The sequence below is a fragment of the Colletotrichum navitas genome, assembly GCF_030913465.1.
Source record: "Colletotrichum navitas strain CBS 125086 chromosome Unknown LY79scaffold_5, whole genome shotgun sequence".
NCBI classification, from domain to species: Eukaryota; Fungi; Ascomycota; class Sordariomycetes; order Glomerellales; family Glomerellaceae; genus Colletotrichum; species Colletotrichum navitas.
In genome coordinates, this window is record NW_026850551.1 from 312341 (window position 1) to 337206 (window position 24866).

The 24866-nt window shown below is 53.5% G+C and overlaps 9 protein-coding genes across 9 annotated transcripts; 4 read left to right on the top strand and 5 right to left on the bottom strand.

Moving 5' to 3' along the window:
- The first annotated feature begins 1950 nt into the window (after positions 1-1950).
- On the top strand, positions 1951-6128 carry LY79DRAFT_646677 (histone deacetylase domain-containing protein). The gene is made up of 2 exons (XM_060562471.1): positions 1951-4562; positions 4616-6128. The coding sequence occupies exons 1-2, from the start codon at positions 2106-2108 to the stop codon at positions 5708-5710; spliced, it is 3552 nt and encodes a 1183-aa protein (XP_060418958.1). The 5' UTR covers positions 1951-2105; the 3' UTR covers positions 5711-6128.
- Positions 6129-6234: 106 nt separating this feature from the next.
- Positions 6235-7990, top strand: LY79DRAFT_538621 (histidinol phosphate phosphatase HisJ family protein). Its single transcript, XM_060556759.1, has 3 exons — positions 6235-6731; positions 6792-7337; positions 7447-7990. The coding sequence occupies exons 1-3, from the start codon at positions 6570-6572 to the stop codon at positions 7669-7671; spliced, it is 933 nt and encodes a 310-aa protein (XP_060418959.1). The 5' UTR covers positions 6235-6569; the 3' UTR covers positions 7672-7990.
- Positions 7991-8582: 592 nt separating this feature from the next.
- Positions 8583-9792, bottom strand: LY79DRAFT_284288 (uncharacterized protein). The gene is made up of 2 exons (XM_060552145.1): positions 9166-9792; positions 8583-8841 (listed from the first exon to the last, which is right to left on the bottom strand). The coding sequence occupies exons 1-2, from the start codon at positions 9513-9515 to the stop codon at positions 8664-8666; spliced, it is 528 nt and encodes a 175-aa protein (XP_060418960.1). The 5' UTR covers positions 9516-9792; the 3' UTR covers positions 8583-8663.
- A 1868-nt stretch (positions 9793-11660) lies between these two features.
- Positions 11661-13340, bottom strand: LY79DRAFT_666033 (fungal-specific transcription factor domain-containing protein; the record flags this gene model as incomplete). Its single annotated transcript, XM_060563155.1, has 3 exons — positions 11661-11861; positions 11924-12197; positions 12250-13340. 3 exons carry the CDS (start codon positions 13338-13340, stop codon positions 11661-11663), a joined length of 1566 nt encoding a protein of 521 aa, XP_060418961.1.
- Positions 13341-13735: 395 nt separating this feature from the next.
- LY79DRAFT_506581 (uncharacterized protein) lies at positions 13736-13909 on the bottom strand (the record flags this gene model as incomplete). The annotated part of the gene is made up of 1 exon (XM_060553737.1): positions 13736-13909. One exon carries the CDS (start codon positions 13907-13909, stop codon positions 13736-13738), a length of 174 nt encoding a protein of 57 aa, XP_060418962.1.
- Positions 13910-14637: 728 nt separating this feature from the next.
- On the top strand, positions 14638-15601 carry LY79DRAFT_506734 (uncharacterized protein; the record flags this gene model as incomplete). The annotated part of the gene is made up of 2 exons (XM_060553751.1): positions 14638-14670; positions 14726-15601. The coding sequence occupies 2 exons, from the start codon at positions 14638-14640 to the stop codon at positions 15599-15601; spliced, it is 909 nt and encodes a 302-aa protein (XP_060418963.1).
- Positions 15602-18267: 2666 nt separating this feature from the next.
- LY79DRAFT_493702 (MOSC domain-containing protein) lies at positions 18268-19401 on the top strand (the record flags this gene model as incomplete). The annotated part of the gene is made up of 1 exon (XM_060553332.1): positions 18268-19401. A coding segment is annotated over one exon (1134 nt), but the record flags the coding sequence as incomplete, so codon positions are not given.
- Positions 19402-19837: 436 nt separating this feature from the next.
- LY79DRAFT_284355 (uncharacterized protein) lies at positions 19838-21038 on the bottom strand. The gene is made up of 2 exons (XM_060552146.1): positions 20184-21038; positions 19838-19934 (listed from the first exon to the last, which is right to left on the bottom strand). Exon 1 carries the CDS (start codon positions 20839-20841, stop codon positions 20305-20307), a length of 537 nt encoding a protein of 178 aa, XP_060418965.1. The 5' UTR covers positions 20842-21038; the 3' UTR covers positions 19838-19934; positions 20184-20304.
- Positions 21039-22736: 1698 nt separating this feature from the next.
- Positions 22737-22901, bottom strand: LY79DRAFT_586870 (uncharacterized protein; the record flags this gene model as incomplete). Its single annotated transcript, XM_060560698.1, has 1 exon — positions 22737-22901. One exon carries the CDS (start codon positions 22899-22901, stop codon positions 22737-22739), a length of 165 nt encoding a protein of 54 aa, XP_060418966.1.
- Positions 22902-24866: the final 1965 nt, after the last annotated feature.

Genomic DNA, 24866 nt, shown 5'->3' on the forward strand with positions numbered 1-24866 from the left:
CTCCAGTAATCCCATACCGAATCAGCAGTTATGTATTTTTGTTGAACGCATGACTGACGGCGTGTACTATGGTTAAAACTGTGCTGAATTTGGCCTGGTATACCGGCTCATGATGACATTGTGACACTCTAGGATTGTTTGCGTGACCCTGTTATCTCGCCCATTCTACCAAGACATCTGCTTTAATCAAACATATTTATTCAAGCATTATTCAAGTCAGTGCGTTCTTATACCAGACGTCTCCAGGACGCGCTCTATACAAATGGTCAATACTGGAAAGGGAGGGTCCTGCCGACTGTGAAACGCGATTGTGGTATTCGTAAGCTAAGTCTGGGAAATGAATTCGTGAAGCGCGTCAGCTGCCCATCGCATTTTGTGTCCAGAAGCGAAAATGCACATTATGTATTATTGATTAAGGAAAACAAGTGAAAATGCTTCAAAGCAAGAACGAAACAAACGATTTCACCGTCCTTTCGCCCTGGTTCTTTAGTCTTGGTTCTCATCCTCCTCGTTGCTTTCACTCATACAAACGCATGGAGCACCAAGCTCTAATCCAAGAAGCCAAAACAGTAGGAAGAGTGGGTGCAGAACAGTAATCGCCCATGTTTGAAGTTACATGTCTGCTTTGGGACATTGCCCTCGTAGCCCTATGGAAGGAAAGTCGAGTGGTTTCTCGGTCAAGGCCACTGTCGCCTGCGTCATGACAAATCTCAAACCATTCCACAAGCCTATTGCCACTGCAATCTTTATAGAAATAGAGCCATGAGCCAGCGAAAGCAAAACTTATTGAGAGAAAGGGATCTAGGAGTGAGTGGTTGCTGAATATGCAGGCTTGTCTAATGCCATGTCTAAAGAGGCTGTTGCTGCTATCGCTGAAAGCTGCCTTATCACCTGATACCTTCATGTCCAGACGGGAGGAGAACAGGTCCAAAATACCACACCCCAGGTACCCGAACGCTTGACGATGAAACAATACCGCATCACGTCTACCCGACTCGTGTCAAAAATTCGATGACTATAGCGAGAAAAGCCATGGATGTGGTTCAAGATACGATATCAATAGCGCATGAGGCAAGTTGGACGACGACTTGTGTCCACCAGAAATAGGACCATGAAGGAACAGAGCTGCGAGGCTTGAACATACCATCGGGCGCTTGTGGAAATGTGAAAAACATAAATAAGGCTGGCAGAAAGCGGCATGAAGAACTATGTAAGAATAGCCTCGATAGATAGACATCATAACAGCCCACACCCGCAAGCCATGGTTGGTGGGAAACTTCGCTGAACAAGCGAGGATGCCAGTTCAATTTCGTCTCCAAATTGCCCGGTCCTTCTCCTCCCACCAGGGACGACAGGTGTTACGTGCCCAATATTGAAAAGCTGGACGGCGAGTAAGGCAAAGTAAGCTGCCGATAAGATGAATCAATTTCGGCGTGGACTCGATGAAAACCCTTCTGCACGGATCAGGGATCATGAGAAGCTGACAGAGGCGGTATCCTGCAGTCGCCGAGTGTTGCTAGCTAGTTTTATTGCCACCATGAGTAGCCCCTGACCCCAAATCTCATCACATTTCTTTTCGTGTTCCCCAGAAGACGACATCGACCTGAGACTGCGGTCGATGAGCTGTGCTGATTTCACTCACTCACTTCCTCATGAAGAGGCGTCGCAGGCGAAGCTCATGAAGAGAATTGCGCTGTATACGAGAAAACAATTAACACCGAGGTCGCTCGCATTGAAGGTGTGACGATCTTCGGCTCACGGACCCGTCTAAACACCCCGCTAAGATTTAGCGCCTGCATTACATCCAGCCAAGCGGGACAAGGCCGAATGCCCCGCGCATCCCCTATTTGCTGGCATACCACGTGATCGCAATTATGCATCTTATGACGAGTGTTATGTACACAAAAGCAGACGCGACGATGTGCTAGTCCCCTGCCACTTCGCCTTGCACCTTGTCGGCAGCTGAAAGTTGCCAGCAACAGCAACACACTGTCTGATACCTTTTCTTCCAATATTTCGTCTGAACTGTTTCTGCACTTTGTTTTCAGACAAACGCAACTTTCTCCAACACCTGGTAAACATCTCATGGGTCTTGCGCCTGTGCTATGGCCTCTCCACTCGACAGGGCGCCATCGCGGCGCCAGTCGATGCTGAATACACACAATGACGGCGATAAGGATCTTGCGCATTCGCTCAGGCAGCTGTCGCTCTCGGCCTCTCCCGCTGGCAACTCGCCCCGCACCCCGAGCGTACTCTCACCGTTGAGACCGGCTGTGAATCGGAACTCTCCAGCACCGAGTCCTCGAGTACCGTCCCGAAGCCCCTCCTTTGTGAGAGAACTCTCCCGATCCCGATCCTCGACCCCAACACTACAGCGATCCTCCACGCCAACACTCCAGCGCAAAACGTCTACGAGCTCTCTGCACTCGGTGGCCGGATCCTCGAGTAGGACGCCGAGCAGAGCTCCTTCGCGGCGGACCAGCCTGGCGCACACATCCTCTCCCAGCATCAAATCGCCTCTGCGACCGAGCCCCCCTGAATATATCAAGCCCCCACCTACAGCAAACACGATTGCTCGCGACTACTTCAAGGCCGAGCTGGACGTGCATCATTCTCCTACTTCGACTCGCCCAACCGAGGCTTTGGTCGTACTACACGATGCCTGCTACGGACACCGATTCTCCCGCCCCAAGACCTCCCGAGCTGCCCTCAGCACCATCGTCGAACGACCCGAGAGAATCAAGGCCGGTGTACTGGGAGTCGCCATGGCGTACGTGCGACTTGGCGAGCGACATTGTGACGGCGCATACTCAGTGCACCCGAGCCTGGATCCGTTGTCAATTCCGACTATTCCGTTTCGCATTTATAAGACCGATCGGAAGCTGCCCCTGACATCGCCGGCCGTCACCAACGTGCATGGTACCAAGTGGATGGAGGAGCTCAAGATGATGTGCGACGTGGCTGAGATGAAATTGGCAACGGGCGGAAAGGAGCTTCAGCGACCAGAGATGAATCGAGGTGCAGAGGGACCTCCCGCTAAGTTCCACGAAGGCGACTTGTACCTTTGCTCAGAGTCACTCGAGGCCTTTGAGGGTGCGCTGGGTGCCGTCTGCGAGGCCGTGGACAGGGTCTTCACTTCTGGTTCTCGTCGAGCGTTTGTCGCAGTACGCCCGCCGGGGCATCATTGCTCAGCTTCGTACCCGTCTGGGTTTTGCTGGATCAACAACGTTCATGTGGGAATCATGCATTCCATTCTCAACCACGGCTTGACTCACGCGGCCATTATCGACTTTGACCTTCATCACGGAGACGGCTCACAGGCTATCACGTGGGCACACAACGCGCGCGGAGTCAACGCTGCCAAGAACACTGCTGCTTGGAAAAAGGCATCCATCGGCTACTTCAGCCTTCATGATATCAACTCCTATCCCTGTGAAATGGGAGATGAAGAAAAGGTCAAAAATGCGAGTTTGTGTATTGACAATGCTCACGGCCAGAACGTCTATAACGTCCATCTGGAGTCATATGGCTCTGAGAAGGAGTTTTGGGAGCTGTACGAATCCAGATACTCTGTCATCCTGGAGAAGACGCGCAAATACCTAAAGACGCAAGCAGCTCGCTTGAGCTCCCTCAATCTCCCGCCGAAGGCTGCCATTTTCTTCTCGGCAGGATTCGATGCCAGCGAGTGGGAGACGAAGGGCATGCAGCGTCATAATGTGAACGTTCCCACCGAGTTCTATGCCCGCATCGCTCAGGATGTTGTCAAAATCGCCTCGGAGGAAGGCTTAGGAGTAGACGGACGGGTGATCAGTGTGCTCGAAGGTGGTTACAGTGACCGTGCTCTGTACTCTGGTATCTTTAGCCATTTGAGTGGGCTTTCAGGGAACCAGATTTCAGAAGAACCGACTCGTGGTCGTTCGTCGTTTGGCCACGAGACGGGGCAGAAGGCCGGGGCAACCTACAATGGCCAAAGCATTCCACAGGGCCCATCTTCGGCCTCTCTACACCCATACAACCCGGCTTGGTGGTCGAGCTCTGAGTTGGACGAGCTCGAGGTGGCCATAGGCAACCGGCCGCCAAGCCCCAAGGCCGTCCGGCACTCAACACCGCCGACTTACTGTACCCCGACTCAGGCGTCGATCGGTAAGGCTGTAGACCCTGCCAGGATGAGACGGATAGCGTCCGGTCTGTCGAACGGAATAACGTATGCTCGGCCACCGACACCGCCCCCTCCGGACGTTCACTGGACTGTTGCAGCTCATGAGCTGAGTAGGCTACTAATTCCCTCAGATCGTCAAGTCGACAGCTGCAAACCCGAGGATCTCAACGCGGAAGCAACTAGGGCTCGGAGGGATATGCAGTCGATCCTCAACCCTGACCTCGTACCACCAGCGCCTGCACCTGCACCTGCCCCGGTCAGCAGGCCAACCTCGCGTATGTCGCTGAGAGAGCGCAAACCAACGAAACCGGGCATGTACGTCGACGCAGATGAGGATGACGACAAACCGTCCAAGAACCGACGGAAAACGGTAGCGGGGCCGTCTGCACTCTCTTCGGACAAGGTTGGCGGCATTGTGCAAAATCTTCTGGTGACCCAGGCTAACACGATGACTAGGCTGCCGCTCGAGGCATCACGTCTGATACGAACGGAGCAGCCAAGAGGCCCGGCCGTCGCCTTAGCGCGGTGTCACTGGTGGCCTCAAATGCTTCAGAGATGGTCCAGGGGGCTAACGGGGTTGCGGGGCCCCGACCGGATACCTCGATGAGCGTCCGACCAGATTCGGCCATGAGTGTGAGGACGCAGGGTGGTCCATCTCTGACTGTGAAGAAAACAAGGATGCCCACTGCCAAGAAGGATGCCCCCAAGACAACGAGGACAGTCAAGAAGCCGACCGCGCCGGCGAAGCCGTCTCCTCCGCAGCAGAGCCAACCGTTCCAAGCCCCTCAACGGAAGTCAAGCCCAGCCGCTGCTTCAGAAGACGATATGGACAGGCTGACGGCCGGCATGAAGAAGATCAAGATCAACCTGATCACCAAGACACAGAAGGAAGAGCGCGCTAAAGCAGCGCAAGCCAAAGCAGCAACGCCACTTGCGGCCACAGAGGCGAAATTTTCTCTGGGCGAGACCGCGACTCCCACTGCATCCCCGCCCGTGGCACACCCGACCGTCACTCCTCCGCAAGAAGAGGCCTTCACTGCACCACTGGCGCAGCCCCCGGCGTTCGAGGACCGATCCTTGCCGGCTGCTCCGACTGCCTGGCCCGAAGTCTCAACCCCGGTAACGGAGCAAATGCCCGTAACCGTCACACCCGACCCCCGTCAATTTGAGCTCCCCGCCAGTTCGCCAGTCACATCGCCGACGGTAGCAACGCCGTCAGGCTCGGACGTGTTCATCAACTATCAACCGGGGGGGCCGGCCGCCGTATCCATCACGCCGCAAGAACCCCTCAAGTGGCTGCCGCCGAACACGAACACGCCGGTCAAGACTTCTCCGTCCAGGCCGTCGCCCGTCAAATCATTGCCGAACAAGAAGTCGCCGGCCAAGATAGCGCGCGCAGATCTACCGGTGTTCACGTCAACCTATACAATCCCGTTCGCGTCGCAGAAGCTCAGTGGCATGCCGCAGGTGGAACAGGAACCAGGCGTGAAGGCGGATCCGGAGGAACCGGCAAAGTCAGTCCGGGAAATCCCCGAGACTCCGCAAAAGTGATTTGCGTTTTGGATAGACAAGGTTGTACTGGAATGTTGGGTTGGCGAGGAAGAAACCGGTTTTGTCTTGTTTGGCTGTGGTCATCAGCTCCTTTTGTTATATAGACCCCGTTGTGCTTTTCTACGGTTCTGGCTTTGCGAGCCATGGGCTTAGAGCCTGCCGTCATGATACCCTCCTGCCCGAGTTGGCCTCTTAATTCTTTAATTCATTCGGCCTCGTCCTCTAATGTCTGCTCACTTTCCCTGTACATACGTTTTGGTCCTCGTGTCGCGGAAGCAATTGGCGAGTCTCGCGAAAGGGCCGCGGACGTGCGTGAACTGCCGCCTTCCTCAAAGACATGTCGGACCCGAGGCTATGGGATCCGCGGGTGTGCGAACCTTGGCATGCGGAGTGAGTGGTGCAATCCATCATCCATGCGAGTCAACGTGGATAAATCAACGCCGGCGATTTGCCGGCCACTGCGGCCACTGCGGCCACCCGTCGGGCCCGAAATTTCTGAGGGTGGTGGGGGAACTGCAGCGCTGGGGGTGGAGGGGCACATGGTTGCATTCCAAGGCGCGTTTCGTTATCATCCAGTACCTAAACTACCTTGTTGAGATACACGCCCGCTATCTCTGCTACCTATCTTGTGTGTTGAGAATTTTGCATCTCATAAGGTGTGCATTCATTGACACCAGCAGTCGACTGTTTAGACTTGTGAGACTCGATCGCCGCCCCCCTGCGTCGGACAACTCTGCTGGACGACGTCACTCACTCATCCGCTTAGGCCATCGCGCCCTGACTCACCTCCTCTAGTTCATCTCATCTCACAACTCAATAACTTCATCTCGGATTATTGCCAACACACGCATCGCCCGCCATGGCGTTCACGATGCACTCCCATTCGGGGCAATTCTGCCCCGGCCACGCAAAAGACCGGCTCGAGGCCATCATCCAGCATGCCATCAGCATAGGCTACAAGACCATGGGCCTGACGGAACACATGCCCCGTCTCGATATCACAGATCTCTACCCTGAAGAAGTACGGCCCTCTCAATTCCATGCCCTTCGGTATCCAACAGGCTTACCCTAATCTCCCCAGCTCGAAGAGGGCGATCCCGAGGCCTCCCTTTCCGTTCTCGCGCCCCGGCACGAAGCCTACCTCGTCGAGGCCCAGCGTCTGCGCGAGAAGTATGCCTCCCAGATCGACCTGCTCATCGGCTTCGAGGGGGAATGGTACCGGCCCGCCTACGGCCCTTTCATCGAGTCCCTCGCCGCCCACCCGGCCGTCGACTATTTCATCGGCTCGCTGCACCACGTCAACGCCGTGCCCATCGACTACAGCCGCGAGATGTACGTCGACGCGATGAAGACGGCGGGCGGCAACGAAGAGAGCATGTACGAGCGGTACTATGATCAGCAGCACGAGATGCTGACGGCGCTGCGGCCGCGTGTCGTGGGCCACTTCGACCTCGTGAGGCTCATGAGCGAGGACCCCGGGCGGGACGTCAGGAAATGGAAGGGCGTATGGGAGAGGATCATGAGGAATCTGGCGGTCGTGAAGGAGTACGGTGGTCTGTTGGAGTGTAACAGCAGCGCGCTGAGGAAGGGTCTCGATGAGCCTTATCCCTGTCGGCTTATTGCCGAGGTGAGCTTCTCCCTCCCCCCCTCTCCCCTCTTCGCTTTCTGTCTCTCAGTACTCGTAGTCGAGGAGTCGTGTTGCGATCCGGGGACCTGCTGACGTTCACGACCCACAGGCTTGGCTCGAGATGGGAGGACGGTTCACATTCTCCGACGACAGCCACGGCATCGCGCAGGTCGCAACCAATTACAAGCGCAACCTGGACTACCTCGAGAGCTTGGGCGTCACGGAGGTGTACACCTTTGAGCGCGGGCCCGTCGAGGGCGTCAATGGGCATGCGAAAGCCGTGTTGCGGGAGAAGGGTGTTGCGTTAGGGGTGTTTCGGGAGAACTTCAATTAGAGAGATAATTGAGGATAGACCGCTACATATGCTACAATAGACATAGACGAATGAGAACGATTCTGTATGAATTACAAAGACGAAATATAGTCTGTTGCGTTGAGAGCGTCGGAAGGCGTTTGTTTCTTCTTCCTTTTTTTTTTTCTTCCGTTTGTAAGGTAAAAACACTAACAAGATGTTATCGCGAACACCATAAGCTAGAAGGGATGGTCTATAATCAGTAGTAATAATAGCCCGCTCAGGCCCAATTGGACTTATCGAGGTGGATAACAGTGACTCCAGTTGAGCCGAACCCCTCGCGATGGGTAACGGTCACGCGAGCCTGGCCAGATCTATTGCGATAGAACCGTCTGGGCCCGGCTGGGTTAGCATTACTGTTGCCCATAGCATTAATTACAGACTATATCCCTTCTATCTCGTGGTGTTCGCGATAACATCTTGTTAGTGTTTCTAATGCACAGACCAAAAAAATGACTTTCTCATGCCAACGCAATAGATCGTAATGTGGCGCTCAAAGTCCGGCTCATGGGATCGCCTCAGCTCAATTGTTATGTTGGAATCGAAACCCAACGCCAATAGCTTGAGAATTTCTGTTTCATTGACCTCTGCAGACTTAAAATCTCAAAGGATTGCACATGATGATTGCGGATGCTTACTATTATCTTATATGATTGGGTGATGGGAGGGCTGTCAGAAATCAAACTCACGCAAACTCACGCACACTCTGCGATGGTTGAACGCGACTTTGGAATAGTGATTCTGGCTCTTGCCCCATGCCCCAGCATATCGAAAAGACTTAAGAACACGGAAAACTCACAGCTCACTGGTTGAAAACGATAACTCACGGCAGTGAATACTCTCATACTACAGACGCCAAATTTCACACCAATTCAGCTCTGTACACATTAAGCGCGCGTGTCTAGGCAGGCGCGAGCAGCCTCAACCAGGTGGTCACCCTCTCGTGCAGCGTTGCTGCCAGAATTCACATATCATCACCAACCGATCTCAACACCACGAATCATCACCAATCGATAAAGAAGCCTGAATGATTTCACAGGCACCAAAAAGTTGACCCCCACCCGATTTGAACGGATAACCTTTCGATCTGGAGTCGAACGCGCTACCGTTGCGCCAGAGGGCCGATGTGTTAGCGTTCCGAGTCCGGACACGCTCAGTTGACGATCGAGCGGTGGAGCAGGCTTATGAATGATTCAAGGTGAGTCAGTGGGGCGCATGAGGTGAGAAAGTGGGTCTTTCGTCTTACCAGGGGCACCACAAAGTATAATTCCTGCGAGGGGAGATGAGATGTGGCGCCTTATAAGGTTGTGGGCTTTGGCAAGCCTTTGCAGAACAAAGGCTCTTCCCGAGTGAGGCCTATTCATTTATATTGAGTGCAAGATGCTACACACCTTCATGGAGGCTGATAGCGAGCTGCAGTGTTCCAATCGGGGTCGGTGTGATTAGGCCTGAGATTGCCATCATCGACGTTGCGACCCCGCTCGTTCGCTGTTGGCGGGGTTGCCCCAAGGGCACCCGCCATTCAGAAAGAGTGCCCGTACAGCTGAGAAATGCATCGCATCTGCAATTCTATTGTTTGTATAGGAAGGCTGGCGCTCGGCTGACTTGAGAGACTTGCGCTGGGTGAGGTATTCAACTGGCAGATGCAACCGCAACTCAGTGTCTGTCTGCTGTGGCAGCGCTAGAGGTGGTGTATCCCAAGACACCTCAACTAGTGCTATGAGAGACCTGAATCTAATTTGTAGGCCGTCAAGGTTGATAGCAGAACCAAGTGTGATTTCGTCTCTCATCAGGTATTCATTCAGTCGTTGGAGAGACGACTGCATTCCGAGCAAGAAAAGCACCAATCAAACCCACGCTTTTATGTGAAAACCGATGCGTGTCTTTGCTACTGCTGGCGGTCGGAGGGGAATACCTTGCTAGATTCGGCGGGCATCGGCTCTTACTTGGCCGGCGTTTCGTGGCCACAACTCAACCGCGCATCTGCATCGAGGGGACGAAAAATACAACCAGCAGCGCTCGCAACCTGGAACATGAATCAGCGTCGTCGTCCCGTCTTTTATGGCTTATACTCTGAGACCTGATGAAGTCAAACTTCATCATGACACTCCTCAACTGCTTTTCACTTGCGGGCCTTCTTTTCCTTGCCGGGGTTATTGCCGCCTAAGGACTATGGGAGGGAGATACCGATCCTTTTGTCTCTGTTTGTGCAGAATGTCCCCCTGACTTAGGAGTGAGGCCTGCCTCGGAAGTTAGGACCCATGTTTTCGCATCGCGAGGCTAGGCTATTGACTTCTTGACATGGGGGTTATCACGGAGCGGGCCGTTCTGGAGAGCCAGCCGCAGAGGGAAGGTTATCCCGGCGCTCGGCTCGTACCTCATGTTGACGAGCATCGATGGTTTTGATGTGCTTAGCTACATACGGCGACTCAACATCTCCAACTTCTCTGTTATCGTCCTCTCAGTCTCAGGGACGGTAATCAGTCCGGTGTTGGAGGTCTGGGCATCTGGCAAGCCTTTGATTCCCGCAACCCTGCTGCGGTTGTGGCCCGCACGGAAGGTCTGACGCAGGCCCTGACATACATCCCTGGTTTGAATGTAGGTGGTGTTCTTACGGTCAGCACGGTGTAAGTGTCTTAGTATTCGTGTATGGCCGTATTCAAGCGGCTTATACCGGACCAGCGCTGCGAGCGCTTTCACCACGATAGATACTCTTAGAAAGCAGATAAACTTTACTGTGGAATACACCGTCGGTTCCGACGGTAAACACAGCGTATGTGACAAATATTTTCGAAAACCTTGGCGCTAACGCCGAGATCAGGTTGCCTGTGTCCGTCACTGATGCATTTGGCCAAGTCGGGGGGAGGGGGGGGTATATGTACATGAAAACTGGGGGCGTACGGCGACTACTCAGACTTCACCCTCCCGGGAACCATCTTCACTCGAGGCGGGGCGCCGATGCCCATTATCTCTCTCTCTCTCTCCGAAGTCGTTCCCTAGTATTTGCCGAACATCGAAGGCTTCATCTGGCCTGGGAGGAATGCCACCAACGGTTTCAACCTGGCCTCTTACAAAGTAACAGCTAAGGACCGAACCGCCGACGTCTGATGGCATCGTCCCACCTCCGCAGTCCGAGGACGACAGACGTGTAGTTCTAGTCAACCAGGCCACCCTATTCTTCCACCAGAAACTCCACGAGTCCTCTTGGACCGCGTAACCGAGCCCCTTTGCGAACTGCAACCAAGCTATGCGGGCATCGATGAGCTCCTCATCGACGGGAGTCTCGGGGGAGAAACAAACGGTAAACCCCATCCGCCCCTTGATCATTCCCGAGCGTCAAGTGGTTTTCATCATGGTCTACGAAGCTTCCTTGGACGCAAAGTACAACTGGGTCAACGGCACGAACCCTTTCGACACCGCCCAGTCCCCGGCCCAGGGCAACATCCTCTTCCCCTGGATCCCCGACAGCGAGTTCGACCTGACGGCCGACAAAGCCTTCAATCTTGCCATGTACTGCAAAGGGATCGTCGGCTCCTCGTGACCCGCCTGTCTTGCCTGCGCGAAGATCCGGAGTAGTCTGAAAAGATTGGGACTTGAGCTACCAGGCGAGTGTTAAGAGTGCTTCCGGTGCCACTGCTGGAACGGCTCCGTTGCCACTCGCACAGCCATGACGAGGGATCCCAACCCTAAGCTGCGGCTTGATCCGGGTACGTCATGTACGGAGTGGAATAAGACGTATTGGAGCAGCCAGACGAGCACGGATGCAAGGGGTGGAGTCAGTGGCTCTGCAGGCGGTAATTCGGGAGGGTTAGAAGCTTTGCCTTCATCCTCGCTGGATCCATCCAGAGCCTCGACGACAGCTGGAATCAAAAGAGCTGCGGCTGCTTTGACTGTAGCTTCTATCATCGCCCTCAAAGAGGTGTTTTGGAATGGGCCTCTTAAAGGAATAGATGTTACTACCACAGGCCTTGCTAAGGGCCAAAAGAAACGTTGTATCTATGCGGCTGCAGTGTTCCAGGGGCGAACGGCCCGTACTCCCCGTCTTTCTGCTCTATACCAAGGACGTCTGCAAATGTTTCCCTTGCTTGTGAGACCAAGACGGGAATATTACTCAAGAGGCCCTGGGCAAGGTGCATCCAGTCGGTGACGCCCGAGAGCTTGATGCGGAGAACCTAGCGAGGGAGTGTTGGGTCAGCTCTGCGGTAGTAGGAGTGAAACGTCTCATATCGCTCACCTCGAGTTGATCTCTCACGTCCTGGTCCTCTTCTAACGGTCTCGAGAGCCGGATTGTTCTCTGTGTGTGCACGACGTATTTGGCAATCTTGTAGAGCTTTGAGCAGCCATCCAACACGCTCCGTACATCGCACCCTTCCTGTTCGGCTCCCGCCAGGAACTGGACAAACTGCCCCATTATCCTGACGTTGAGATAGGCATGCGGCCCCGTAGGTTCTTCGAGCGAAGACCAAAGAAGTATAAGGCTTGCCGTTACTGGGTAGCAGAGCATAGCCCTGTGAAAATAAGAATCAGCAACCGGTTCATATCGCTCGCAGGAATACTCACCATATGTGCACATAGGGCTGCGATGGTATCAGCCGCAAAATATCAATGGTCGCCCGAGCTGCCGATGTACACTTGGCATAGGACTGCTCTATCGTAGGCAAAGACTCGCTGCTCAACCACGCGCTATACAACGGAGACGACGGATGCAACCTCGACGCGTTTTTAATCCGAGCCAGAGCCATGTGAGTCTTGATCAAAGCATTGAAGTATACTAGATGCAACAGAGCTACCGGCATCTCTAGCTCTTCAGTCGTAAGAAGGGCGGTGGGATCAGGCTGCAAATCTTCAGGGAGCGAGCTCCTCCATTCTTCAAGCTCGTGGTTGCATGCCATAACGATTGCGTGGTGATCTGTGCCCGACTGGAGTTGGAGACTGTGCTGCGAAAACTGCTCGTGAATCCGCAGTTGGATTCGAGAGAGCTGCGCCATACTTGTGACGAAGTTTAGTGGTTGTGTAGCTGGGTCGCCAACGACAATGAATTCCTCGGCGGGGTATTCGATTGTTTCACCATGTCGAAATGATGTAGGTAGTCCGAACTTGACCATCATATCCGTGTTTAGGATGTGTGCCGCCCAGAAAACTCGCTTGCGCCGCTCTCTCTCTACGGCATTGAAGTTGATGTAGGCCTCTTTCTTATCCAGCCCCAAGATCTGTAGTGTGCGAGCTGCCGCAGAAGCCAGCTGGGAGGTTGTACGGGCATCGGTTGTTCCTAGCGAGAATGTAGCCATAGCTAGCAGCGCTTCGCAGGCTGATATGTCGTTTCCCCGGGCTATGAGTTCCGGGAAGATTGCATACGCGTTCTTGAAGTAGCACCAACTACTCACACCCATCCTCTCGAAAGAGTCGTTTGTCTTCCTCCATCGCATCGCAGTTCCGAAAAGGACGTTAACAATGGCAAACCTCGCTGGGCTATCATTGCTGTTGCCGGGACCGGCCGCATACTGTGCATCAACGAGTCCCAAGAAGTGACTGCTGGTAATAGACGGACAAAAAAGTTGCACCTCTTCGATTAAAGTCTGCTCCATGTCGAGGAGGTATTCCTTTGGAGGGAGTCTCGCGAAGCTCTGTCTTTGGAACGGTCTCTGGTCCATTTCCGCCTCGAGCTGACTTCGTACATTGCGAAGCCTAGCCAAAAAGGCAGCGCGTAGTACGGCGTCATCTGGGAGGAGTAGAATGTCAAAGGGCACTCTTCCCTCAGCATCGACCGAGTGTGGTTGATCAGTTGGACCACTGTGCCTTTCCTGTTCTGAACTATCCGGAACTGTTGGTGAAAGTATTGAGCTTGTGATTGACTGAGATTCCGGTGTGTTTCTTCGCGGACTTGTACGCCGGGCCTGGTCTTCAAGCCCACCTGCGTTCGCAATGTGATCCTCCTTCACGTTGAGTAGGCACATCTGCTTCAAAGACGCTTCGACACCCTGAGACTTCGGCCCACAGCCGCTCGATGTCTTGTTTCTATTCATACATGTAAGTATCGTATTAATCATTACCGATAGGTGTTGGGCTCAGACTTCCGCCCTGGACCTCTCTTCCTTCGTTGTGTGTAGACACAAGGCACATCCAGCCGTGAGCAGAGCCCGCAGACAGGCTCATACCCATCACAACGCCGTTTTCTTGCTTTGCAGTTTTGACATGCCTGGAGAACATGGTCAGAACGCATTGCTCTAAGGACCTTGAGGTCACTTACACTATAGATCCGCTTCTTGTGAGGCTTCTCCCCATTGTCATCATTGGACTCTACACTTTCCGCAACACTAACCATGGTCAGGATATAAGATCGATGAGTGACGGCGGCATGAGTGAGATAAGAGTTTGTATCCGCGACAGGATTGAAGAAGAAGTCATGCGCCCTGAAAAGCTGACCTGCCGTTGGGGGTTGGACGCAGAAGATAGGGTGGATATTAATAAGCATCCGCGCTTATGTACTAACGCGGGTGCAGCGGCGGATGTTTCTGCGGATGCAAACAGGGATTAATAATAATAAATCTAAACAGCATCCGTAGTGGCACACCACTCAAAGAGGAAATTCGAGACATCGCCCGCCCTTGGCGGATAGAGAATCTACACCCGCCAAATTATCGCCTTAGCGGTGTGTTCATGATCCCGCTTCTTGGCTGTCGCGTCTCGACAAATCACTCCAGATGTATCGGACACAGCAAAGAAAGTCATGAGCCGCTCGCAGCTGAATAATTATCAACTACGTGGCTTTGAGTGCGAGAAGGGAGTGCGTGATATTATCGAGGAAAGACGATGGTAAAGTGTATATAACAACCCCCACTGACCAGACTTGATATCGTGTCGGACAACCAGCGCCTCAACCACGACAATCACTGCATAAAACCACACATCTGAACGTGAAGTCACAGACTTTTGCCTTGCATCGCCAATATGAGCACTTTCATCAACGTCGCCCTCCTCGGTGTAAGTCCCGCCTCTGCCTTTACTTACTATAGCGTTGGTAGTAACTATTTCGCAGAAAGGATACCTTGGATCTGCTATCCTCACGGAGCTTGTCAACGCTGGCTTCAATGTCACCGTCCTCGGCCGCTCCAATTCAGCCAAGGAAGGACTTCCCGCCGGCGTCAGGTTCAAAGCCGTCGACTACGCCTCTATTGACAGCCTTGCCCCCGCTCTTCAAGGCCAGGATGTGGTTGTCTCGACTGTGAGCAAGGGCGGCCTGATCACGCAGTCTACCACCATCGACGCCTGCATCAAGGCCGGCGTCAAGCGCTACATTCCATCCGACTGGGGATCCTTCACGACTGACCCAAAGGCACATAGCGAGCTGGCCGCCGTCCTCGGCCTAATGTTTGACACCCAAAAATACGTCATCGAAAAGGCCCGCACCGGCGAGATTGAGTACACCATCTTCTCCGTCGGCTGCTTCATTGATTATCTTGCAAACCTGCCCATCGCTTTCGACTTTGCCAATAAGACTGCAGAGCTGTTCGACGACGGCAAGCACAGCTTCAGCTCCACCAGTATCACGGGCATCGGAAAGGCCGTCGTCGGCGCCCTCAAGAATCCCGGGGCCACCAAAAACCGCAACCTCAAAATTCACGAGCTCGTAGTCTCTCAAGAACAGCTGCTGGCGCTGGCTAAGAAGCACTCGCCGCCGGGAGCTCAGTGGAAGGAGACCAAACTGGACGGCAAGGCCGAGTTCGACAAGGCTTTGAAGGCTGCTCTGGAGGACCCTTCCAACGAGCACAAGATACTGCAAGTCATAAAGACTGCTCTCCTCGGCGGACGCTACGCAAGTGTGTATGACGAAGTTGACAACGAGCTGGTCGGCGTTCCTCTTCTTACCGAGAAAGATCTAGAGGTGAGAATGACGGCTGCCTTCAGTTCTTAGAATATGCATGAAGAGACTGGTCGTGGCAAGTTTTAATGGCGTAGTATATTCAGAAGTGTTCATGCACTTCTTATGTATGCTGTAGAGTTCAAGCTGTTGTGGGATATAACTCATGTGGATTATGTTGGTCAAGTTAGAGCATGTGCCTGTTATGCAACATGGCAATTCATATTTACGAGTTGTTATGACTTCGTCATCCTCAGACCCCTTATGAGACAGTATTTCTATAAAGTGTTTCATGTGGAAAGTGTTTGTAGCTCAGTCCGTGAAGTTAGTCCTATGAAGAAAACTGGTTTAGATGCAGTGTTAAGTAGCATCGGCTTGCGTTAGGGACGCAAGTAAAATCTCTAGTTTTTTTTAGTTTTTTTTTCAAAGAAGAGTCTAGTTCCACTATAAATGTGCGTCAGTCTGGCAAGCTCTTCTGGCTTCTTGTCTGTTCTGTGTTTTGAGTATCTTGCGTGATAGACTGGCAACCCTTAAAGCTGTCGGGCAGCGGGTTGGAACTAGAATTGCGCAAGAGTGAAAGCAGAAGACTGAATTAGAAAGGATTGTTCCCACTTCGTTAAAGTTAACGGTGTAATGAAATCGGGAATTGAGGGAAATGAAGACAACTCGGGGCGATTCAGTCTCAACAACGTCCGTCAGCCGAATATTCAATAGCTTCCCCCACCCAACAGTCTCCCGGATTCTCACTGCAACAGATCCGCAGACACCCCTATTGCAGAAGGTTCCTAAGTATGACCAGTCTTTTGTTGTCTCAGAAGGTTCAAAGTTCGAGTCTAATGACATCTCGCTCTTTACTACTGACGTAGACGCGCCGAACGGCGAGGTTCCCGTTTCCCCACATGTCTCACTTTCCTGATATTATTCTGAACTAAGATGTTTAACCCCATGGTGCTTGTATAGCTAAAAATTAGCAGGGGAGCTACAAAAGCCGGTCGGATCGAGATGAAATTTGCTGTCTCGAATGTACAAGTCGCCGCAGGGGGGGATGTCCTCTCCACATCCGCTGAAACGGTCAACAATGCCAAGGGGCCAGCTACTCTAGATTATACTTCCCTTTTTGCCCCATGTTCCCTTTGCCAAGAGGTCGAGAATTCCTGGAATCTCTCGCTGCTATAACCGGCAACACAGAGGGGAATATCTTGGAGTTACCCGTTGGGGAAGGTATTGTATATCAGGGAGGTAGATAATAGGTGCTAGACGTTCCGTGCCGAGACAACCGCCTAGTCGTTCAAGCGTGTGTCATGGAGGCGCGCGCAATCTGCTGACATTGCCGACTCGCCAAGATGTGGCGGGCGGACGAACCGATGTTCTTGGTGAACAGCCCCATGGCGGTTATGACTTGCTACATCATGACTCGGGCGCCTGCCTGTGATCATCAGATTATGCATCCAGGCTAGGTCTGGAACGCCCGAAAGCAAGGTTGACTTGGCACCCACGCTAACGGACGCTGGCCCCCCTGCCCAGCGTGGCTAATCCCTTGCAAATACTCCGCGGTTGGCGTTCGACAGCGAACTAGGCCCCGCGTCCCGCGTGCGTCATCGGTTTAATCTTTGGGCTAATTCACAAGGTTGTCGTTCGGGGCGACCTATTCACTAGTGGTTGGGAGTATGGCGAGTGCGCCTTTGGCATGTTGAGACTTTGGGTGATGAAATTCAGTCGTAGGTGGGGTGCGAGTCGGCCCCGATGAGCAGCGACACCATAGGAAACTAGACCGCGATAGGCTAGCCAATGAAGTTGAGCCTCGGTTGCCGTTCTCGGAAGAAGCAGTTTTTGGCACCCCGGCTGCTTGTCGAGGCCGGATAAAACGCCGGGACCCAGCGGGTAAGCGAATACGGTGCGGAACGGGCTGCATGCGGGGCCGAAGAGCGGCCCCGGGACCGTGCCACTCTTCCGGGCAACGACTGCCCATTAGTGCTCTCACTGATTGCTTTGCCATACACTAAACACGGCCCCCTTTCTCGACCTGTCATCTCAACCCGTGCCTCGTGCTGTAAAGCACTTCTTGCGAGAAGTTCCTACAATGCACAGTGAAACTTCTCTCCCTCTTTGATAATAGATACCTACCTAGCCGGCAATGATTGGGGTCAGCACCAAGAGCTGCTTAAGCTTGCTATCCCCTATTGCAAGCATGAGGTGACACGACACAGCCCCGCCGCCGTTACCACCCCATTGCTGTCTACCTGGGCTTCTAGATAAGCCAGCTCGCCATCTTTCCCAACCAACGCTGTTTGCGCGTATCCTTGTCCCCCAGGACCTACCTACACAATCTCCCACAGGGCCAGGGGGCTAGTGACAAATGATAGCAAGAAGCCCGGTCTATGATTTAGCGAATGTTCTCCCCGGGCAGAATTTTGTGGTTGGTACCTTTCTTCTCATGTCGCGCCACCCCACCGAATATTGCGACTCACAGTGCAACGCTCCTCTCGCTGCAACCTGCGCTTTCAATTCTCCATGAGGGGTCAAGCATCATCCCTGCTCAACCCCGCTATCAGGAACCTCTCAACTGACGTCAAGCTACCGGCTTCACGTCGACGACCTCCGACTGACGGCACTCCCACAAATGCATCATCACATCAAAGAAAGAAACTTCATTGTTGTTTTCCCGCTTTCATCTCAACCCGCGTCGCCTAAAGGACAGGCACTACAGAAACCACCCCAAAATGAAAATCAAGGCCCTTAACGTCTACCCCATTAAGGCCCTCCGCCCGATCCCCCTGGAATCAGCGACCCTCACCCCACAGGGCATCCTACACGACCGTACCTACATGCTCTTCAAGGTGAACCCGGACTCGTCCCTCCGCAAGATGCAGCTCTCCACCTTTCCGCAATGCGCCCTCTTCTCCCAGGAAATAGTCTCCTCGTCACCAGCCTCAGGCGAGAGCACCGGGGACACCATCCTCGTCAGTTACAACGCCCCTAACCCGCCCCTGGTGGACAAACACCCCCTACAGGACACGGTTCTCTTTGTGCCCCTCGTCCCGGACACCACCAGCCTCCAGCCCGTCTCCGTCGACCTCCACGGCAGCCCCGCCGAGGCCCTCCGCATGGGCGACCCGTACGACGCCTTCTTCTCCGCCTGCTTCGGCTTCCCTGTCATCCTCGTCTATATCGGTTCCGGTCGCCGCCGAGTCCTCGGTACCTTTGCGCCGGCATCTTCGTCTCTGGCATCCTCGTCTAAGCAGCAGCCGCCCTCTGCCTCTTCCTCCCTCTTGTCGTCCATCACGTCCTACCTCCCATCCATCACATCCCCCGAACCCCGGGGCGAGGAAAAGTGCGACCCACCCTGGCTCACTTTCACCGACTGCGCGCCCTATCTCGTTACCTCAACCTCCTCCCTCTCCCACCCCTCCCTAGCGCCCTTCCAAGAATATTCCCTCATGCCCAAGTTCCGGCCCAACATCGTCGTAGACGACCCGGCCGAGGCCCCATTCGCCGAGGACTTTTGGGCTGAGCTCTCCCTCCCTGCCTCCGGCTCCGACTCTGGCACTGGCGGCTCGATCAGCGCAAGACTCCTCCTCACGGCGAACTGCGGCCGTTGCTCCTCCCTCAACGTCGACTACGACATCGGCCGCGCCGCCGCTGGGCAGGAGGGGACGCTCCTCAAGACCCTGATGCGAGACCGCCGCGTCGACCCGGGACACAAGTACGCGCCCGTCTTCGGACGGTACGCATTCCTCGCAGTCGACGGGGACGAGGAGAAGCAGCAGCAGTCCGAAATCCGGGTCCATGTGGGGGATGAGATCGTCGTCTCTCGCCGCAGCGACGAACGCACTGTCTTCGACTGGGATCTCTCGGTCTCGGCCAAGAAAGTCGCAGCTGTTGCATAGCATAGCATCTTTTTTTAATCATTTTTTACGTCGCAATACGCCCCTCCCCACCGGCGTGCGCGCCGCTCAACACTTGGATGGCTCCGGTGTCTCTTTCCGCATGAAAGAATGATGGTTGTCAGATATCAGATGTTCGTAAACACAGAAAGTAGAAGGTAGTATCCTGAAAGGGGGGCTTATTCACTGTAAAAAAAGAAAAGAAAAAGAAAAAGAAAAGACAAGACCACTAGCCTGTGAAGACATCGTCGAGCCAGAGAGGAGGAAAGGGGTGCCATACAACAGCCTTAAACACCATGTAACCCTCTCGGCCCCCTTCTTATGCCGGTTGTCTTTCTCGGTGTCGCCATTTCCTGGTTATAAAAGTGCAAGAATGCCCAAATCATGAGATTAGAGCCGCTACTTGCCCGCTTTGCCGCTTTCTCCACCGACACCCCCTCTCCCCCTCCGACTAGTTCTGCATAGGTATCCCGTTCCTCGGCTTGCCTATCGCGACAAGATACCTACGGAGGGGTAGCGTAAGTAGATGGGGTACAAACTGGTCAAACCACGAAGTTGGACTCTTGCGTGACTTCCGGCAAATTGCCCTTTCGGGAAGTCCGTATACTATGTAGACAAACGCGAAACTCAGACAGCTGTGTTTCTCGAGGCATTGCCGGGGGGTTCAACCCACCCGCACCAGTAAACCTGCATGGCAACGGGTGGGTAGGGAGGAGAAGATGAAGAAGAAGAAGAAACATGGAAGTATTTACCCGATGTCTTCGACGCGGGGCTGATGTATGTATGCGGTTTCCCGTCGTCGCGGCTTCTCGAACTCATCTTCTCTTCAGGTCATATTACCAAAGCTGTCGAGGCCGAGTTCAAACTTCCCTCTCACATGTCAAACCAGATTTCCCGCCCAGGGTCTCTTTCGCCCGTTCGTTCACCGTTGGGCCACCGCCTGGCCAGGTTTCGTGACCATACTGACGAATCGCTCGCCGTCGGTATAAAGAAACAGCCTTTCCTGGGGGCCTTCGTCATAACGAAATCTGACATACCTCCCCAAATTGTGCATCGCAAGTAGGAAAGGAAGAAAGAAAGAAGGGACTTGAACATTGCTAAACGAACGGGAGAGATTGCCAAAAACAAATTAAAAATGAAAATAAATAAATTCCCGAAATAGGGCCACGCCGTTACATGACAATCGGCTTTCCTCGCGGGAACCCTCGCTGCTCCCGAAGGGGAATCGGAGGGGGAAAAAAAAGAACACAAGAAAGGACAGTGGCATCCTCGGGGCGATCTGGTCCGTTGCAGCAGCTGGGCTGTGCCGCGCCCGTACAACCTGCCAGATGTACATACGAGCAGCCCACGCCATGCAGTGCCCCCCCTTCTCACCCTTGGTCTCCCACGCCGCCCACACTTCTCGGGCATTTCCTTGTGCAACGGAAACACAGAAATTCCCTGGCAGAAACATGATGAACCCTTGTGACTTTTCCATCGCTGGTATATGACACCCGTTACGCCGATTCTTCACCGACTACACGAAGGCTTGAGGCACACACACACACATGCATACATACATAGCCCCGGGGCTGCACGCCTCCAGATCGGGACCCCACGGTGACACATCGGAGGGGGTTTCACCACCAAGACGCCCCTCTCCAATCTGGCATATGCAAGACAGCCGTTTAAATCAGTCAATCCCCGTTTAAAACGACACTCGGGGCGGAAGTGGAATGCAATAGCAATCTCGGGTCGAGAAATGGATAACGACCCCCCCACTCTCACCAACAATTTGATGAAAAGGACAGGCTAATGATGAGTGGTCAAAACGAGCACTGGACAAGAAATGGCAAGAGGTCAGTGGTGTAAATACCATAGGTATAAATAATAAGAAAAGTCGAATTGACAAGTAACCGCCGTCCAGTCCGCCAGCATTTGCGTGCTGATCTAACTTGATCTAACCCCCCTTTTTTTTCTCTTGTTCGCCATGCCCCCTTCAAACCGCTTTTATAACGCCCCAAGTCTAATGTTGGAGAGATAAATTCCTTCTCACCAAACACCCTATCCGCCTGCGGCACTCCTCCTCGATCCCGCCGCCACATCCTCAACTAATCCCACCAGCCACATGATGGATGTCCAAAGGGAAAATAAAGAAATACGTGTCATCAGTTTCCCGTTTGAGGGAGGGGTGTTGGGCTTCGTGCCGCTGATATTAACTCCATTGCCGTGTGTCGACCAAATGTGAAATGCGAATGGACAATGCATATTTTCGTCCTTGCAGGCGAATCAACCAGTCGTCCAGCCAGAACCTCGACGAGTGATCTCCCTGCTAGTTTCGACCTAGCCCGTGCTAGCTGTTCAGACTGTGACCGTGGCAGGATGCTATCGTACGGGCTGAGCTGTTAACAGAGGCGCTAGAACGATGCCCTGTGAACAGGATGTGCTTCCCGCTGGGGCCGTCCAACTGCAGCCGGCTGCATAGGTGTCTCAGCTAGAGGATTCCACGTGTGCCTTGCAGCACGGCAGGATTCAACACCACTGAGCTAAGCCAGAACTAGGACCTTGCCGGGACAGCAGGGGTGGCGGGGCCGGTCCTGCTAGTAGCTAGGGAGGGTTACAAAGAGAATGAAATGTAAGAAAGGAAAAAAAAAACAAAAAAAAACAAAAAAAAACTAAACTCAAAAACCGAAAAGGGAAATAGATTCATGGCGTTCATGGGGCTAGTCGCGTTGCCATTGGCATGAGTGAAGGGATCGGAGAGAGGGGGTAGATGGCCGAAAAGAAGAATCTGGTGTGGTCAGATCGATGTCGTCTAGCCTGCTACTTTTGGCGGCGATCGCCAGGGCGCTCCTCAGTTGCATGCATCTGGTTCTGCTCGCCTGGGTAAAGAATTATCACAGTCGTACAGGGTATTGGCGGAACCTAGGCTTGTGTTAGCAGGTGTAACAAGATGAACTGACAAATGCCACATTCGCAACTGCTACAAGGCTTTTACTTAGGATGCGCATAGAGCGGAATGCAACAAGAAAGGGTGATAAGATCGAGATCGGATAGGGCGAGACAGATATCTGATGTTACAGTGGTGATAAGAGGGAGTTTGCGTCATCAAAGGCAGCTCGTCTAAGACGCTGGTGGCTGACCGCCTGGGGCAAGGACCGGGGGAATGTCTTTCGAACATACCTTAAGCGCATCCAACGCAAACCCCACCCCCCACGTCGGTCTCTCCCTTCGGAGTTAAACACAACACTGTCCTCTCCAGTGGGTAACGTCTCAGGGCGTATGGGATGGCAATGACGCCCAATGATGCATTCGACGTGGGAAGTTCAGGCGCTCTGAGTGCAGGGTCGGCACGTGTGAATTTTGCAATACCGGCATTCGAAGATGCACCAGTGAGGGCCTGAATGGCATAGGTTGCAAGTCCACTGGATCAAAGTGCTATCCGACTTGATCATCTTGAAAAAGTGGGCGCAGGCGCTCGCGACGGCCATGGCGAATAGATAATGGACGAAGCTTGGGTACTCAGGACGTGGTGTTCGGAAAGTGTCTGGGCCGTGCTGAAGGCCGCCTCGTGCGTTGCGTGGTCAATGTTGATGTGGTTGTGGCTGTCTTAGGTCCTGTAGGTCGAGCTTGCCGTTTGCTGATGGGGTGATTTTTCTTTTTTGGTTTCCTTTTCTTTCCCCTTCTTTTTCCCCCCCTCTTGTGGTTGTGAAAGAGACACTTTTGGTAGCAAGTGGCAGGGAGGCAGTCTCCTGAGCTTCAGAAAGCTTCCCTTTTGGCCCTGAAAGTTTGAGTCAGCCTCTCTTCCCACATTCAACTTGAGTCTGAAAGGCGCTTGAGGTATGCAAGGGTTTTTGGGGAGAGGGCTACCAATCAATCTGGTAAATTTTGAGCTCTGCCTCAGAGAGGTTGGCAGTCGACGTAGATGGGGGGAGGGGCAGGTTGAAAGCTGCGTCAACGGGTGCAGTGTAGGAAGTGAGGACCCGGCTTATCAGATGGTGAAGAGATGAAGATGAAGAAGTATTATAAGGCTCTGTGCTGCTTTTGTGGGATGGATGTAACGGCAAGAGCCACGCCGTGAAAAAGGAATTTGAAGAAAGGAAAGTGACGAGCCCCACGTCGAGGTGCCGCCGAGGAAGGCACTGGCCGGTCCGAGAGGCTCTTTTCCCCTTCCGGGCGAGTGGAGAGAGAGAGAGAGAGGAAGGAAGAAGCCATATAAGATCGCAAATCAGGAAGGCGTGCACGTAGTAAGGAAGATCGGGGAGGATGACGAGCGAGGCGGGCCAGGAAGGTACTAGAAATGATGGATATCTAGGAGAGAGAGAAAGATAGAGAGAGAGGGAGGGGAAGGCGAGCAGGAAGGAAGCAGCGTGCTTTAGATAGGGGCACGTAAGTAGGAAGAATCGAATAGATAAACCTTACCGGTTGGAGGCAAAAGGCAAGATTTAGACAGACAGGCTGAGGTGAAGGAGGCGAGGCGTGAAAGCGAGCGTCTTGGTGTCGATGAGACGATGTATGAAAATGTGTATCTTTTGGCAGCGAAGCGTAGGTGATTCCTTATTCTTCCCAACAGCCAATGCCAGCCAGGCAAAGACCACCAGCTGCAATTGATGTCCAAAGCAATTGCAGTAACTAATTCTGTGTGATGAGCCGCGTAGCAGCACTGATGTATAAGTTGAACGAGGTGAAGTGAGGTGACGGGAGGTGGAGGGTGAGCTGAAGCAATGCGATGTGGGATGATAAAAGTCGATGGAGATAATGCAACTCGGACACTAGCATCGTCCATCTCTCTCTTGGCTGGCCGTCTGGCACCCCTTATATGGACGGATGGATCGCCCATGAAATAGACGGCCCGGGCGGACAGACAAAAAAAAAAGCGTCCGATTGTAGGCAAGGTTGGGAGAAATCGGCAGGCCGTGACAACTCCTGAACTCTAACCTGCTGGTAGTAGGTTCCCGTCGTCCCTTCGGCAGAGTTGCGCCCTGTTTGTTCTTTCCGTTCGGATACCAAACCCTGTCCCCGATCCACAGCGGGAGTGTCGGATTGCGGACTGCCTGTCAATTGTCCTTCACGGGCGGTGTCTCTATAGCGCGTAGGGCTGTCAAAGACGACTGGCTCTAAGTGGATGGCTGGTGCCGTTGCCGCAACTTGTGACGGGGCGAAGGTGTGAGGAGCGCCCGTCGAAAGGCAAAAGGGGGGGGGTGGATTGTTCAATTGACCTATTCCTCCGCCGAAATACGGATACACTACACTAGAATCCCGATCCCACTGAAGGTGGTGACAGAAGGGAGGAACGGACACTCTGGAGTCAACGCGTCAGGGACGACCCCTGCCGCTAATGGGGATATGGGCCTGGAGACAACCAGCAGCGTGTCGTACATACAGAAGATACAGCAGGCCAAGTGGTGATATGCACTTTCTCGCTTCCTCTCAATCAATCTATCCGAAGAAGCCTG